This window comes from Oncorhynchus clarkii, chromosome 2, assembly GCF_045791955.1.
Source record: "Oncorhynchus clarkii lewisi isolate Uvic-CL-2024 chromosome 2, UVic_Ocla_1.0, whole genome shotgun sequence".
Classification (NCBI taxonomy): domain Eukaryota; kingdom Metazoa; phylum Chordata; class Actinopteri; order Salmoniformes; family Salmonidae; genus Oncorhynchus; species Oncorhynchus clarkii.
The window spans coordinates 83,014,457-83,032,899 of record NC_092148.1 but is presented as its reverse complement, the minus strand read 5'-3'; the positions used below and the strand labels follow the sequence as shown (position 1 = coordinate 83,032,899).

The 18,443-nt window shown below is 42.9% G+C and overlaps 1 protein-coding gene and 1 pseudogene across 1 annotated transcript in view; one reads left to right on the top strand and one right to left on the bottom strand.

Annotated features, from left to right (window-relative positions):
* Positions 1-7,459, top strand: part of LOC139382863 (cystic fibrosis transmembrane conductance regulator-like) — a 75,655-nt gene extending 68,196 nt beyond the window's left edge. Inside the window, exons 28-29 of the mRNA XM_071127107.1 lie at positions 503-608; positions 6,262-7,459. Coding sequence (XP_070983208.1) covers positions 503-608; positions 6,262-6,477 — 322 coding nt within the window. The 3' untranslated portion in view covers positions 6,478-7,459. The remainder of the gene's footprint in view (positions 1-502; positions 609-6,261) is intronic.
* Positions 7,460-8,923: 1,464 nt separating this feature from the next.
* The window catches only part of LOC139378405 (cortactin-binding protein 2-like), a 119,926-nt pseudogene continuing 110,406 nt past the window's right edge, over positions 8,924-18,443 (bottom strand).

Here is an 18,443-nt window from a genome sequence, read left to right as displayed (position 1 = left end):
ACACTAATGTACTTGTCCTCTTGCTCAGTTGTACCCCGGGGCCTCCCACTTCTCTTTCTATTCTGGTCAGAGACAGTTTGCGCTGTTCTGTGAAGGGAGTAGTACACAGCGTTGTACGAGATCTTCAGTTTCTTGGCAATTTCTCATATGGAATAGCCTTAATTTCTCAAAACAAGAATAGACTGACGAGTTTCAGAAGAAAGTTATTCGTTTCTGGGCATTTTGAGCCTTTAATCGAACCCACAAATGCTGATGCTGTCTGTCTGTCTGTCTGTCTGTCTGTCTCTCTCTCTCTCTCTGTGTGTGTGTGTGTGTGTGTGTGTGTGTGTGTGTGTGTGTGTGTGTGTGTGTGTGTGTGTGTGTGTGTGTGTGTGTGTGTGTGTGTGATATGTAGGCCTATCGTTAAACTCTGTGTTTTTTTTCTGTCTACTCTCTGTTTTGTGTATGATTGACAGAAGAACGTTGTCTAATGGTTGTGTAAAAATGTTTTTCTGGTTGACAGAACATTGCAGGTCCTGAGGAAGACGCTGAAACAGTCTTTCTCCAACTGTACAGTCATACTGTCAGAACACAGAGTGGAACCACTGCTGGAGTGCCAGTCCTTCCTGGTTAGTGCACACACACACACACACACACACACACACACACACACACACACACACACACACACACACACACACACACACACACACACACACACACACACACACACACAAGATCTATCCCCCTTTAAGCATGAGGTTTTCCCCTTTCGTTACTCCCCCATCGCTTCCATTAAAATGCTTTAGTATTTCCCTGTTGGAGCTGAGAATAGAGCACCAATCACCAGCTAAATCATTTATCCTCCATTTTAGTGTAATTAAATTCTTCTATCAGGGCATCGCCATTTGTTAGCCTCAGAGTAAATCACTTATTTGATTAACAGTGTACCATGATATAGGGCAGGGCTATTCAACTCTTACCCTATGAGGTCTGGAGCCTGCTGCTTTTCCTTTCTACCTCATCATTAATTACATACATCTGGTGTGCCAGGTCTAAATCACTTCCTGCTTAAAGGGAAACAATTTAAAAAAGCAATGGAACTGGCTTCGAGGTCCAGAGTTGAGTTTAAGGGACTTAGGGCATGGTGTGGGCCGCATGCGTGTGTGTGTGTGTGTGTGTGTGTGTGTGTGTGTGTATGTGTGTGTGTGTGTGTGTGTGTATGTATGTTTGTTTGTTTGGGAAATATAAGTGTGTTCACAGAAGCAGAGAGCATGACAAAGCAGGCACAGTGACATACAATCATTTGGAAAGTATTCAGACCTATTCACTTTTTCCACATTTGGTTTACTTTACAGCCTTATTCTAAAATTGCTTAAATAAAAAATGTTCCTCATCAATCTACACACAATACCCCATAATGACAAAGCGATTTAAAAAAAAATGTTTGCAAATGTATATGTAAAAAAATCCTTATTTACTCAAGTACTCAGACCCTTTGCTATGAGACTCTAAATTGAGCTCAGGCGTATCCTGTTTCCATTGATCATCCTTGAGATGTTCCTACAACTTGATTGGAGTCCACTTGTAGTAAATTCAATTGATTGGACATGATTTGGAAAGGCACACATCTGTCTATATAAGATCCCACAGTTGACAGTGCATATCAGAGTAAAAACCAAGCCATGAGGTCGAAGGAATTGTCCGTAGAGCAGCGAGACAGGATTGTGTCGAGGCACAGATCTGGTGAAGGGTACCAAAAAATGTATGCAGCATTGAAGGCCCCCAAGAACACAGTGGCCTCCATCATTCTTTATTGGAAGAAGTTTGGAACCACCAAGACTCTTCCTGTAGCTGGCCGCCCCCGCCCAAACTGAGCAATCGGGGTAGAAAGTCCTTGGTCAGGGAGGTGACCAAGAACCCGATGGTCACTCTGACAGAGCTCCAGAGTTCCTCTGTGGAGATGGGAGAACCTTCCAGAAGGAAAACTGTCTCTGTAGCACTCCGCCAATCAGGCCTTTATGGTAGAGTGGCCAGACGGAAGCCGGCAGGGACTGGGAGACTTGTCAGGATCGAGAGAAAGATGAACTGAACAAAGTACAGAGAGATCCTTGATGAAAACCTGCTCCAGATCGCTCAGGACCTCAGCCTGGGGTGAAGGTTCACCTTCCAACAGGACAACAACCCTAAGCACACAGCCAAGACAACGCAGGAGTGGCTTCAGGACAAGTCTCTGAATGTCCTTGAGTGGCCCAGCCAGAGCCAGGACTTGAACCCGATTGAACATCTCTGGAGAGACCTGACAATAGCTGTGCAGTGACGCTCCCCAGCCAACCTGACAGAGCTTCAGGGGATCTGCAGATTAGAATGGGAGAAACTCTCCAAATACAGGTGTGCCAAGCTTGTAGCGTCATACCCAAGAAGAGGCTGTAATCACTGCCAAAGGTGCTTCAACAGAGTACTGAGTAAAGGGTCTGAATACTTGTGAAAATGTGATATTTCAATTGTTGTTTTTGTATACAAAAAACAAATTTGTAATATTGTTTTTACCCCAATGTCGTGGTATCCAATTGTTTTAGTAGCTACTATCTTGTCTCATCGCTACAACTCCCGTACGGGCTCTGGAGAGACAAAGGTTGAAAGTCATGCGTCCTCCGATACACAACCCAACCAAGCCGCACTGCTTCTTAACACAGCGCCATCCAACCTGGAAGCCAGCCGCAGGAAACACCGTGCACCTGGCACCTGGCAACCTTTGGTTAGCGTGCACTGCGCCCGGCCCGCCACAGGAGTCGCTGGTGCGTGATGAGACAAGGATTTCCCTACCGGCCAAACCCTCCCTAACCCGGACAACGCTAGGTCAATTGTGTGTCGCCCCACGGACCTCCCGGGCGCAAACCCAGAGTCTCTGGTGGCGCAGCTGGCGCTGCAGTACAGCGTCCTTAACCACTGCGCCACCCAGGAGGCCCACATTTTTGCTTTTTCATTATGGGGTATTGTGTGTAGAATGATGATGGGGAAAAAAAACAATTTAATCAATTTTAGAATAAGGCTGTAACATGTGTAAAAAGTGAAGAGGTCTGAATACTTTCTGAATGCACTGTAAGACATGATGCTGGGTGCTTGACACTGGAACATTTTTACACTCTCCCCACATTACACAACCAGCATTATTCATTCTCCCCACATTACACAACCAGCATTATTCATTCTCCCCACATTACACAACCAGCATTATTCATTCTCCCCACATTACACAACCAGCATTATTCATTCTCCCCACATTACACAACCAGCATTATTCATTCTCCCCACATTACACAACCAGCATTATTCATTCTCCCCGCATAACACAACCAGCATTATTCATTCTCCCCGCATTACACAACCAGCATTATTCATTCTCCCCGCATTACACAACCAGCATTATTTATTCTCCCTGCATTACACAACCAGCATTATTCATTCTCCCTGCATTACACAACCAGCATTATTCACTCTCCCCACATTACACAACCAGCATTATTCACTCTCCCCACATTACACAACCAGCATTATTCATTCTCCCCACATTACACAACCAGCATTATTCATTCTCCCCACATTACACAACCAGCATTATTCATTCTCCCCACATTACACAACCAGCATTATTCATTATCCCTGCATTACACAACCAGCATTATTTATTCTCCCTGCATTACACAACCAGCATTATTCATTCTCCCTGCATTACACAACCAGCATTATTCATTCTCCCCACATTACACAACCAGCATTATTCATTCTCCCCACATTACACAACCAGCATTATTCATTCTCCCCACATTACACAACCAGCATTATTCATTCTCCCCACATTACACAACCAGCATTATTCATTCTCCCTGCATTACACAACCAGCATTATTCATTATCCCTGCATTACACAACCAGCATTATTCATTCTCCCTGCATTACACAACCAGCATTATTGATTCTCCCCACATTACACAACCAGCATTATTCATTCTCCCCACATTACACAACCAGCATTATTCATTCTCCCCACATTACACAACCAGCATTATTCATTCTCCCCACATTACACAACCAGCATTATTCATTCTCCCTGCATTACACAACCAGCATTATTCATTCTCCCCACATTACACAACCAGCATTATTCATTCTCCCCACATTACACAACCAGCATTATTCATTCTCCCCACATTACACAACCAGCATTATTCATTCTCCCCACATTACACAACCAGCATTATTCATTCTCCCTGCATTACACAACCAGCATTATTCATTATCCCTGCATTACACAACCAGCATTATTCATTCTCCCTGCATTACACAACCAGCATTATTGATTCTCCCCACATTACACAACCAGCATTATTCATTCTCCCCACATTACACAACCAGCATTATTCATTCTCCCCACATTACACAACCAGCATTATTCATTCTCCCTGCATTACACAACCATCATTATTTATTCTCCCTGCATTACACAACCAGCATTATTCATTCTCCCTGCATTACACAACCAGCATTATTCATTCTCCCCACATTACACAACCAGCATTATTCATTCTCCCCACATTACACAACCAGCATTATTCATTCTCCCCACATTACACAACCAGCATTATTCATTCTCCCTGCATTACACAACCAGCATTATTCATTCTCCCTGCATTACACAACCAGCATTATTCATTCTCCCTGCATTACACAACCTAGTGTGGTCATTTTAGTGCTTTACTGTACCACATTGGCAGCAGTTTTACTTTGGTTTGTATGCTCAGTGAATTGACTGGAATACGTTCCAAATTGCGGTGTGGTTTGAGGAGAACGCTTACATTTTGTCAAGGCCGAGACCCTGTGGACACACTGGATGCATCAATTCAAGTGTAAACCTAATGACCCTTTTAGCATGTACATTTTGGTGGGGCAAACTCCCCACGTTTTCTTTTGATGAATGCCAGAACAGCCCCTACACAACACAACACTAAACAATACATTAATTGGACTATAACGGTGACAAACGGTGCCCACAAACTGTTAGGGCCTACATAAAGCTGCCCCAACAGAGTCCCAAAACCTTACCACTTCTACACCTGGCTTTCAGGGAGCCTTGTCTGTTAGCGAAATAGTTCATTCAGCCTCATTTACTGCCTTTAAAAAAAACATGGCTGACTTGCTTAAACAAATGTGGTTTCTAGTGACAATTGAATTGTACAAATAATAGCATAAGGGGACAACGAGTGGATAAGAGGCAATCCGTAATTTCGATGAAGACATTAATGAGCGAGCTAAGACGGACGTAGTCAATATAGCTGTTTGTTCACCACTTTTTAAATGTATAGAGACAGAATTCAGAACATGGGCCATTCTTACAGTATTCTCCCTGCACACCAAGTCAGAGCCATAGGATAAATAAATGGATATAAGCAGACAATGAAAGCTCTTACAGTATTCAGTGATGACATTTCTTTAAAACAGGCTATGGGCTACATGTGCACCACCAAGTCAGAACAGTAGGCTAAATTGTGAGGGGAAAAGGGACCAAATTATTAGGGTGAGCAATTTGGGCAGTTCTCGCTGCAAATACCAAAATAGATGATTGTTGAGTTGCGACTGTCGGTGTAAGCAGAAAGACCCAGCCAGGCATATCACAATATTTAAAAATACAATCGCGGAAAAACTGTTTGGAAAGCAAATGGCTATTGCTATAAAGAGATAACAATGAAAAGACTCCAATCTGTCTTTTAGTTAAAACATTCTAAATTTAGGCTAATTGAAGCGAACAGTAGCCTAGTATCATATTGGCACCAGCGGAGAGCATCGTCCATATCCGGTAGGCCGTCATTGGAATTAAGAAGTTGTTCTTAACTGACTTGCCAAGTTAAATAAATAAATATTCCCGGTGAGTGTGCATATTCACTGTCGTGGGTCAGTGCCACTTTTGTTTGTTTTTGGACAATAATTTCCTCCTCCAGGTTAGATGGACGTCATATTGTATTTGTATCTCTCCTTTTCGTAAGGCAATTATATGGATCAGACAACATATTATTTATTGATCTGTTTGTCAATGTCAGCAGCGTAGGCTACCCTGTTATTTTTGTAGTATAAAAAAATGCATGCAAGAATTTGGGTGTCCTGTACCTGTAAAAAATGAAATCTACTTTCACCCCTGGTCTAACCCATGTAGCCATTGGAACCTACCAACTCATCCCTCCCCTCCCTCTCTCCCCTCCTCCCTCCCCCTCCCTCCCTCCCCTCCAGATGATCGAGGGCAGTTCTATGAAGCGGTATGACTCCATTCAAAAGCTTTTGAACGAGACCAGCCACCTGAAGCAGGCCATAAGTGCTGCTGAGCGCCTCAAACTCTTTCCCCTGCACCGTCTCAACTCCAGCAAGCGACCCCCTCAATCCCAGCAGCCCAAGATCACCGCCCTGCAAGAGGAGGCTGAGGACGAGGTCCAGGACACACGTCTGTAAGGAGGAGCACCTGACTAACTGGATGACATTTTGTCTTCTGAAATGCTCTTTCTCAATTGAACTTTCCTCGTTTCCTTGCATCCTCTCTCCTCGACTCATTTTCAAAACACATTGGAGAAGTAGGCCTGGGAGGAGGGACCTTGGACCTTCTCCTCCAATATGGTTGAGACGGAGGTAAGGAGATAGGATGCAAGGAGTTGTGAAAAGACAAACGGAGAAAGAGCCAAGTTCCCTTCAATGTAGATGATAACAGTGTGAATGTGAGATGTGGTCTGTCCCTTTCTTTGGCGGGTCCTTATTGGTACAGGTATGGCTCTGTTCAGTCAAAAACACCATCCAGGTGTTTCCAGAGGGAGGTTTTGTTGAATTTTAATAACATTGGGATGCTAGTTTTGTTTGAATATAACCCCATACTTTTTGGCCAAGATTGTAAAGTATAGGGTCCCTAACCCCAATGGAAAGCTGCCTGTAAATACAGAGTACGATGAAGTTGCTCACAGACACTGATCTGAGTTTTGTTTCCCTCTCAATGCTTAAGGTTAGTGCCTCAGGGCAACTTATATTCAAAGCTGTAAATACACAAAACAGGAATGAGAATGATGGGTGATGCTATGGACAAGTGATTAACCTGAAGTAGCCTTATTTGTTCTATTTGTATGCACTTTAAAGATACCTGAGGTACTCTTTAGTTTTTTCATGGTGGTCTGGCGGGTTAATAGCAAGGGAAATAAATGATCAAATGCAAAAGAAGAAAGAAAAAAGAAACCCGCTTTTTTAAATGTGATTTGTCAAGCATCCTTTGTTACTGTGGTTACTGGTCAGACTGAATTCTAACTGTGACAATGGCAGAGTTTTTTACAGTGTAAATGAAAAAACAAAGCTATTTCTTATTCATAGGAAAGGGACACACATGTCCAAAAATGTATAAACGACGTGTTTTGTTTTTCCAGAATCAAGAATATTTTGTTTTCAATTGATTATATTTCCAGTAAAATTATTTTAAAAAAAGTTTGTGAGTGGTCATTAGTAAGACAGTGTTTTTCCTCTGGTCCTGGATACCATCTAGCCCATTTTATACCTGTTGTAGACAATCAAAAGACACATTGTGATCCGATCGTGATCAGATCATCTTGCCCACCTCCGGATGTAGTCAGATACACATTGTGTCTGGATATCTTACAAGTGTAAACAGATCTGGACAGAGAAACCATTTAAATCATAGTCATTCCACTCTCTAAAGTAATTGACAGGTGGCACCATTGAGTGACTACATCAATATAAGTCTTACATTAAATCAATATTATTTTGAAAGAATAGCTGTGAAATAATTTGTATAAAGGAAGGGACCAGGATATCTGGTCACAATGCAGACACAGTGGATGGATAACAGACACAGTGGATGGATAACAGGAATTTTAATACCATGTGTTGTAGACACATTTCTGGAAATATGGGCACAATCAGAATGTAGAAAAGTTCAGGACATAGGACCCATGTTAGCACCAGGTATAAACATGCCTTCTTTGTAATTAAGTTGGGGGGTGGTTTTATTCCATGACTTTCTCCCATTAACATGACCCAAGTTATAGAGAATTACACCTGCAGTCTTGAAGTAAAGTGTTACTGCTTTCCCTTATAAATCATTTGTGAAGCATCTTGTACTTGATGTATGCTCTATGAAGCCTTCACAAGTTTTTTATTTTAAATTCTCAGTGGAGAGTGGTCTGGTATAAGAAGACAAGAGGTGGAGGACTTGGGGTTGACAGTGCAGTTTTAATGGTTGTGCTTAAAGGAACCAGGACATTTCTTTAAACTTCAGACAGCTATCATACAGAACACCAAAGACTGACTAAAATATATCTTGTACATCAATCAACAATGGCCATTCAAAATAACACATCCCCCCCCTCCCAAAATAAATTAATAAAACGTTTTAAAAAAGAAAGAAAAAAAAACGTGCTGCTTTGAAATTTATATCGGGCTCCACTTAGAGGTCAAAGGTGAATTGAGCCGTGACTCGGATGGAATTCTGGGTAGTTTAAAGTATTTATTTATGGTTCATAGTCAAAAGAAAGAAAATGTCCCGTGTTTGCAATTATCTTTACTTATTGCCACATTCCAATCACTTGGAATTCTCCTATTATTACAGACATATATACAAGGTTTTTTTTCTTCCACTTTTCTTCACTGTACAAGCTTAATACCACATACACCAATCTATATACCATTCATTTTTACTAATCGTTCTTATTTACAAATATTTGGTAAAACCTTTATTCATTTCAACAGTATTTAAACCAACCTTGCAACTATTTAAACATAAAACACTTGAATATTCGAAAATACGTAATAGCTAAAAATGTCCTGTCCTTTTGGGGTCTTTCACCCCAAAAGGTAAAACCTGTTTTAAGTACTTCCTTTTTCTTTTGACATAATTCCCTGCGAATTTCTTTTCTTTCTTTTTTTGAACTTCTTTCAATACTTAAATACTGTATAATATCATAAAACTATGGTCCCCAAGTACACAATTGTTATACAGTGTAACAAGTACGGATAACAAGTACAAATACTAAAAGGTCGTCATTAACCCTAACTTTACAACATGGAGGGATCAAAGCAGAGTGGTGGGAAGGAAGGAAGGATTGAAGGAAGGTGAAGGAAGGTGAAGGAAGGAAGGAAGGAAGGAAGGAAGGAAGGAAGGAAGGAAGGAAGGAAGGAAGGAAGGAAGGAAGGAAGGAAGGAAGGAAGGAAGGAAGGGGAAAAGAGGAGAAAGGGAGTTCATCTAGTACTTGGTATGGTTGTTGTTTTCATGCAGGTCTTGGTGTAGGATCGAGATTTCCTTGTGTTGTTGGTTGTTTTCGTTGTTCTTGTTGTTTGTTGTGTCTGGTTGGGGCCTGCCTTGTTTTGCTGCTGCTGCTTGGTTCAGTTCTGTTCGCGTTGCAGTTAGTGGTCGTAGTGGGTGTTCGTGGTGCGGAGGCACTGCTGCTGCTGCTAGGCTAGTGGCTGCTGTCCCCTGCTGCTGGAGATAGGGAGCTGGGATATGGGTAGGACATCGATCGCCTCTTGCAAGAGGCTGCCTAAGGCAGGGATGGGGTTGGAGGCAGGGATGGGGTTGGAGTGACGGCTGCCGGTCTGTAAAGGGGTACAGACAGACAGTTAAGCACTAGGGCCTCTTTACCAGTGTTTCCCAACCCTCTAATGGGGGACCACCAGACAGTTCACATTTTTGTTCTAGGCCTGCACTAAGTGAGGTGAATTAGTTGAGTTAGTGCAAGGCTGGAATAAAAGCCTGTAAACCGTAACCAGTGCTTTAGTTTGGTTAAACCTCCTTTTGACCATCTGTGTTCAATACTACAGCCTCTAACCGACTGCACTTTTCTCACCACCTGTGGTAGAGCGTTTGCTTCGTGGTCGGTCCTGCAGCGGGGTGATTGTCCATTTGGAGAGCCAGAGAAGACGATGAAGTCCTCCTTGGACTGAGCAATCTGCAACACATAGAAATACACCCGGAAGAAAAGGTCAACCTCATAGTATGTGTGTGAGAAAGAAAATGATAGAGAAAAAGTGTGTGTGTGTGTGTGTGTGTGTGTGTGTGTGTGTGTGTGTGTGTGTGTGTGTGTGTGTGTGTGTGTGTGTGTGTGTGTGTGTGTGTGTGTGCATGGTACCTTGCTGATGTCTGGCTCTGACTTGCTGGAGCACATGGTCTGTAACTCCCTGATCAGATCAGTCTTGTTGTAAGAACACAGAGACAGACTCACATGGTCCCCATCTACAACACTGCAATCACACACAGTATAGTACAACATCAGCACACACACAGTACACTACAGTACAGTACAGTCACACTACAGTACAACATCAGTACAATCACATTACAGTACAACATCAATACAATCACACTACAGTACAACATCAGTACAATCACACTACAGTACAACATCAGTACAATCACACTACAGTACAACATCAGTACAATTACACTACAGTACAGTACAATCACATTACAGTACACTACAGTACAATATCAATACAATCACACTACAGTATAACATCAGTACAATCTCACACTACAGTACAGTGCAGTATAACATCAGTACAATCACACTACAGTACAACATCAGTACAATCACACTACAATATAGTACAGTACAACATCAGTACAATCACACTACAGTACAACATCAGTACAATCACACTACAATACAGTACAGTACAACATCAGTTCAATCACACTACACTACAACATCAGTACAATCACACTACACTACAACATCAGTACAATCACACATACAGTACAGCATCCGTACAATCTCACACTACAGTACAGTACAGTATAACATCAGTACAATCACACTACAATACAGCATCCGTACAATCTCACACTACACTACAGTACAGTATAACATCAGTACAATCACACTACAGTAAAGTACAACATCAGTACAATCACACAATAGTGACACAATCTAGACAATAGTGACCCATCCACCTAGCTAGATGTGGCTGGGGGTGGTTATAGCATTTCCTTCACATGACCCATCAATTTAGACAAGTGTGTCTGATAAGCATCATCTAATAATGATCAAATATTTATACAATTTGTTTATCTGGACACTTTCTGTTTTTGATATTGGTGCTATGCAAGTAACCACTTCACTGTACTGTTTACACCTTCTGTATCCTGTGCATGTGACAAATAAACGTATATATTATTTGATATAGTGTGTGTTTACCAGAGACGGTAATGTAAAGAACAACATGACCTGCACCAAAGTCAGATTAGGATACAGGACAAGAACTAGATAAAGTGTATTTTCACCTGGAGTTTTTTCCTTATTGTAGGCTACTACTTTTACCACTTTTAGTCTTGAAATCTTTGGTTGTTTACTAAACTACTGACTCTGTTTAGTACATAACCTCACATGTGTGAATCCTTAAAGAGATGGGTGGGGTTAAGGCTTAAGGGGGTGTGAATGATCCTGAATGGGTGTAGACCACATATGTCAGAGTCAAGGCCCGCGGGCCACATCCGGCCCGCAAGAAGGTTTTTTACGGCCCCTGGGATGATCTTGATTTATTATTAGAACCGGCCCGCAGCAAGCCGGCAGCCCGCAGATCTTTTACACGCACCAATACTACATTTCCCACAATGCAAAGGTGACGCACCGAGCAGTAGGCTGCTTCATTTCAATATTTATTGGCACAGCAGTCGTCAGCATCACAGTAAAATTAACTTTCAGATACCCATCAAAAATGGCAAAACGGAAGGTGGATACTGAGAACCGGGGGTTTCAAACAAGGTGGGAGTCGGAGTATATGTTCACGAAGGTAGCTGGAAAACCTGTGTGTCTTCTGTGTGGAGAAAGTGTGGCGGTACTGAAAGAGTATAATCTGAGACGACATTATGAAACGAAACACGCGGACAAAAACAAGAATATGGACATGGAACAAAGGCTACAAAAGGCAGAGGAATTAAAACGAGGCCTCAAATCTCGACAGGCTCTGTTCAAAAAAGCCAAATCACAAGGCCAGGCTGCTGTCAAGGCCAGTTTTATTTTGGCAGAAGAGATCGCTAAATCAGCCCGGCCATTTACGGAGGGGGATTTCATCAAAAACTGCATGATTAAAGTTTGTGACGAAGTTTGCCCAGAAAAAAGGCAACTCTTTTTAAATGTGAGTCTGAGCAGAAACACCATTGCCGAGAGAGTAGACCAGTTGTCCATCAATCTAAAAGAGCAGCTTGTGAAAAAGGGAAAAGATTTTATTGCATATTCCTTGGCTGTGGATGAGAGCACCGACATTTCTGACATTGCCCAGTTGTCAATTTTCATCCGCGGAGTGGACTCCAACCTAAGCGTGACAGAGGAGTTTTTGGCTTTACGTCCTATGCATGGCACAACTACGGGGCATGATTTGTATGAAGAGGTGTCAAGATGTGTAAATGAGATGGAGCTGCCTTGGGAAAAACTCGTGGGTTTGACAACCGACGGAGCACCTGCGATGTGTGGACACAGGAGCGGACTGGTGGCGAAGATACGGGAAAAGATGCAAGAGGAAAACGCGACAGGTGAGCTGACAGCTTATCATTGTATCATACACCAGGAAGCGTTGTGCGGTAAAGCCTTGAAAATGGAGCATGTAATGAGCATCATCACGCGCACAGTTAACTTTATCAGAGCCAAAGGTTTGAATCACCGCCAGTTCAAGGCATTTCTGACGGAGTTAGAAACGGAGCATGGTGATTTGCCTTATCACACAGAGGTGCGATGGCTAAGCCAGGGAAAGGTGCTTCAAAGATGTTTCGAGCTTCGTGAGGAGATTTGTCTGTTCTTGGACAGCAAAGGGAAAGACACAACACAACTCCGAGACGAAATGTTTCTGTGTGAAATGGCTTTTCTGTGTGACATTACGAGTCATCTGAATGCAATAAACTTGCAGCTGCAGGGTCGGGATCGTGTCATCTCTGATATGTACAGTACAGTGAAGGCATTTAAAACCAAACTGACTCTGTGGGAGACGCAGATGCGGAAAGAAAATTTGAGCCACTTTCCCAGCTGCCAGACCATGAAAGAGAAGCTCTCTACCAGTGCGTTCCCGAGCACACAGTTGGCTGATAAAATAGGTATGCTTGCCGCTGACTTTCGACGCCGATTTGCTGACTTTGAAGCACAAAAAAGCAGGTTGGAACTGCTCGGTAACCCATTTGCTGTTGACGTGGAAAGCTCACCACCAAACCTCCAAATGGAGTTGATTGACCTCCAATGCAATGATGCACTGAGGGCAAAATATGCGGCAGTGGGTGCTGCGGAGTTCGCCCGTTTCCTCCCCGGCACAATGCCCCAGCTGCGCATCCAGGCTGCTCAAACGTTGTCTATGTTTGGCAGCACATACCTGTGTGAACAACTGTTTTCTTTGATGAACCTGAACAAAACATCACACAGAAGTCGACTTACTGCTGAACACCTCCACTCAATTCTGAGGATTTCTTCAGCTCAGAGCCTTACCCCGAACATTGATGAACTTGTGGAAAAGATGGGACACCACCAAGTATCACCCTCAACCTCAAACAAGTGAACATTACTGTGCAATCACATATTTAGAGTTTTTACTCAGTTCAAGTTTAAAAGTTAAAATTTAATATTTGTTTTCACTGCATGTTACTTCTCCTTAAACAAAGTGTTGTTTTTGATTAATAGATTTTTGCACTTTATTTTTTTGTATTTCAATCCAATTATATTTTAAAAATATTTCAGTTGAGTGGATGATAGAAAATTGCTATTATTGTTTTTTCTTTGAAGTAAATTTAGCCCACTTTTGCTAAAATAGAAAATATAGTCTACTGATGGTGCCTTGAATACCGGTTTCTTTCATTTAATGTTCATGTTATGGGGATATTTATATAAAGGAAATTTGTCTTTTGTGTCTGTTGAAAATTAAAGATTACTGACAGAGCCATAAGAAAATATTGCTTTATTTATCTGATCATATTGTAATATATTTGTTAGGTTTTCAGTAGGTTCAATTAGGTTCACTAGACTATATGCGTCATTTAAAAATTTTTCAATGAACATTCGAACAGTCCGGCCCTCGTCTTGTAGCTGATTTTTTTATTTGGCCCTCCGTCCATTTGACTTTGACACCCCTGGTGTAGACGAAGAAGAGCTCTCCAGTGAGGTTACAAGTTTATTACTTTCCCATTGTTCCTCAACTATTTTCTAGCTCTGAGTCTCTACTTTTATCCAATATATAAAAAAAAACATTTAGCTACTTATGACCAAATCTAGGCACCGGTCACATTTCATAGAGGCTAGAACACAGCATGCTACATGATATCAATAACATACTAGTGGTTGCATCATATAAACTAATTTTACTGGAAAACAATACTAAATGGATACTTCCCAAAGGGTCAAATGAACGGCTCAGGTTAACATCTCTGACCTCGGAGTATTGCCGTTGGAGATGAAGAGGACATCAGTGCTGGACAATGACCCTGCAGGCAAGACAAGGACAACATGAATAACCATTATGGCTATTCAAACTAAATTAAACTTTACAACAGTAGTGAAAAACACTGATTCATCCTACCTTCTCTGAGAGAATCTCCACAGCTCCAGTTGGAGGCGGGGTTTCCCCTTCTTTCGTGGGCTGGTATTGGCTCATCTCCACATGCTACTGTCCTACCCCTTCCTGCCGCCGCCCCCTTTACAGGAGCCAATGGTTAAGAGAGGGAAGGTCCCACCTCGGAACTTCAACAGGTGCCTGTTAATCTCTGATGAGGAGGGAAACACATGGACATTTAGGACTATTAAACTATTCTCTCTATCCACCTATACAACTACCAATCTACCTTCCTCCCAACCAGGCAAACAAGCAGTCTACCTATCATCCATCAATCCAAAATACATAAGACAAACACATATTCAACCCAGATGAACACTATAGGGCCAAACCGATCCAAGCAAGCCGAGCTGTACTGAGCTGGCCTGGTAACGCATCTACCATAGTTGCTGGACCCGTGCTGGAAAGGACAATGTGAAAAGAAACTAGCTGAGCCATTACAGGTCGGGTCGGCCCTATAGTTTAATTCAGGCATTAGTGTAGTGTGTACCCACCGTGCCGTGGCAGAGGGCAACCCTGCAGGACGGCTTTGTTGACCAGGATACTGAGAGCAGCCTTGACCACCGCTCACTGGCCCGAGCTCAGGCGGTGTTTGCTAGGTGATGCCCAGTGTCAGGAGATGATGGCCTACTCCATGTGAAGGACCACCACTCTGTTCCAGAGCCGGGAGACGATGGCCTACTCCATGTGAAGGACCACCACTCTGTTCCAGAGCCGGGTGACGATAGCCTACTCCACGTGAAGGACCACCACTATGTTCCAGAGCCGGGAGACGATGGCCTACTCCACGTGAAGGACCACCACTCTGTTCCAGAGCCGGGAGACGATAGCCTACTCCATGTGAAGGACCACCACTATGTTCCAGAGCCGGGAGACGATGGCCTACTCCACGTGAAGGACCACCACTCTGTTCCAGAGCCGGGAGACGATGGCCTACTCCACGTGAAGGACCACCACTCTGTTCCAGAGCCGGGAGACGATAGCCTACTCCATGTGAAGGACCACCACTATGTTCCAGAGCCGGGATACGATGGCCTACTCCACGTGAAGGACTATGTTCCACAATCACGGATCTTAGTTTTGTCAGTTTGTGTTTTCTGGTCCGGATGATGATCCTAGATCTGTTCCTAAGGGAGCAGTGTCTTCCTGTGACTGACCTTATGGAGCAGCATAATCCAAGATTACTGAACAGAATGAGGCAAGTATAACTCTAGTTTATAACAACATTTAGAAATACTATTTACCACAGTTGATGAAGGTGTCCAACAGATGTTCATAGTCAGACCCCTGTCCACCTCCACCCAGATGTCACAGGCCACACCCATAGACTCCTGCTTCGTCTTGATTCAGAGGGAAGTCTGATTGGCTAGGTACTCTTGACAGGTCCCCTTACGGCCCATAACACAAAGTGACACACTAAGCGTCCTTTCTATCCTGTCCTTTATTAGCAAGCAGTTTCAGACACACTTATAGAGAAAGGCAGATAATTAGGACCAAGCTACATTCTCATTCCCCAAAATATGTGGCTAGTATACATGTGGCCAGTAGAGGGCACAAAAATACTAAATCCAAAATCCAAGTGACCTGTTTTGTGAATCCATATAATCATATTCTACTTCTCCTCTGTCCTTGTGTGTGTGTGTGTGTGTGTGTGTGTGTGTGTGTGTGTGTGTGTGTGTGTGTGTGTGTGTGTGTGTGTGTGTGTGTGTGTGTGTGTATGTGTGTGTACCAGGAAGATGTAGTTCTGAAGAGGCATGAGGGATGCAGCTGAAGAGGCATGAGGGATTCCAGGGCCAGCTCATCAAGGCACGACTCTGACAGGCCTGTCAAGAAACACAAAAACAGACAGGAAATGAGCAAATCACAACACACACACACACACACAGACACACACACTCATTTGCAGACACATAGACATATGAAGACAAACAGACAGACACACACACACACACACACACACACTAACGTTCAATTCAGACACATAGGCATTTGCTCCCGAGTGGCGCAGCGGTCTAATTCAATGAAGACACACACACACACACAGACACACACAGACAGACATATGAACACACACAGTGTTTGACAGTGCTTTAAATTTCAGCTACGCTGTCTCAGTGTCAGAAACTGGAGGAATCTTCCCTGTGCTGTCAAAACACAGTGTTCTTAGCAGACAGGAAATGAGCCAGCCAGTATTACACAGCAGAAAGAGAAACAGCTAGCTAAAGCTTCCCAGGCAACACTACAACACTCTGGCAGTGGGTGGATAGGGGATCAATAAAGACCCGAATCAGGTACACACACGCACACATTCATACACACACACACACACACACACACACACACACACACACACACACACACACACACACACACACACACACACACACACACACACACACACATATTAACAATGCTATACTCAAGCACACACACATGTGCATACCAACAATAAATACAGCACAAAAACTTAAACCTCCACATACTGTGTCTAGACAACTTTACTTCAACATTACACATTTACACAGTTGATACTTTAAAGGTTCTGTAAGCACACACAGAGTGCACCCACCCACACACCCACTCCCTTACAGGCGACAACGAAGACAAACCCAAAACCCATCGGGGGTGCTGATCTTCACTGACACAGAAACCAGACACATTTCTCTAAATATGCCAAACTCTCTCCCTCCCTCCTTCCATATCTCATCCATAATGCATCCCCATTTCCACTGTTCTCTTTCTCTTTCATCCCACCCTTCACTACGGATTCCCTCCCTTACTCTCTTGTCCTTGTGTTTTGATAAAGCGGTTGCTCCGGCAGAATTCCCACAGATGGTTTCCCCTTGACGTGTTAAACTGAGGACAGACCCCTCCTCTCCATTGTCTGAGCTCAGACAGACTGGATGATCTTTCCCCTGGCTAGACTAGATTTCACTCCGTCGGTTCAGACTCTATGTAACGAGCCAATCATTCACTAGTCTCTTGTGACAGCTGTCATAGCCTTGACTATCATTAAATGTGAAGACTGTATATTCCCAAATCAATTTAATCGTGTCATTTAATAACACGATTAAACTAATCATGTCACTTTAATTAACGAGGAAGTCGGGGCACCACGGGAAAATGTTTAAAGAGTATTTATTTCCCAAATGAACTCTTCCGATATTTTCATATCTTATCGATTACAGTCACTTATTAATGTGTTTTTACCTCATCAGTCTCATTACTGAACATTGCACACCCTTGGATATCTGCACGAACCCTAACATAAATCAGGAATCAGCGATATACAAATTGGCTTAATTATTTTATTTACTAACTAATCAATCACAGAATTACATAAAAACACACACAATTGGTCATTAATTGGTTACTGACATGATAGAAAAGTCCCTAGTGGGCTAAGCCGATATGACGGCTTGGTAGACAAAGGAAAGGGGTGGGACAGCTCAAGGTCGGGAAACTTAGTGCTGATAACTACACTCATAGAAATTGCTAATACCTTGAACATGAACAACCCCTCATTCGAAAAGAAATGGCAATTTACATATTTACGAGTGTAGGTCTTGCTGTCCCACTCTGCAATCGCCGGTCCGTCTGCTGGATATTAGTTCATCAGAGAGTCTCTGGTTGTTTAACTCTGGTCGCTGTGTCCTTTGTAGCTCTGTTATAATGGATACGTCAACGTACCCTGTAGTTCTTAGAGTTGTTCTCTTAGAGTAGATGCTCCCGCCGTTGTCGGTATTCTCGTCCTAGACTTACGTATATTTTCAGCTGCGGACTGATAAAGGTCACGGTCTAGGATTTACTTCTTCAGTAGTGATCGATAGTTTCAGAGTTTAGCC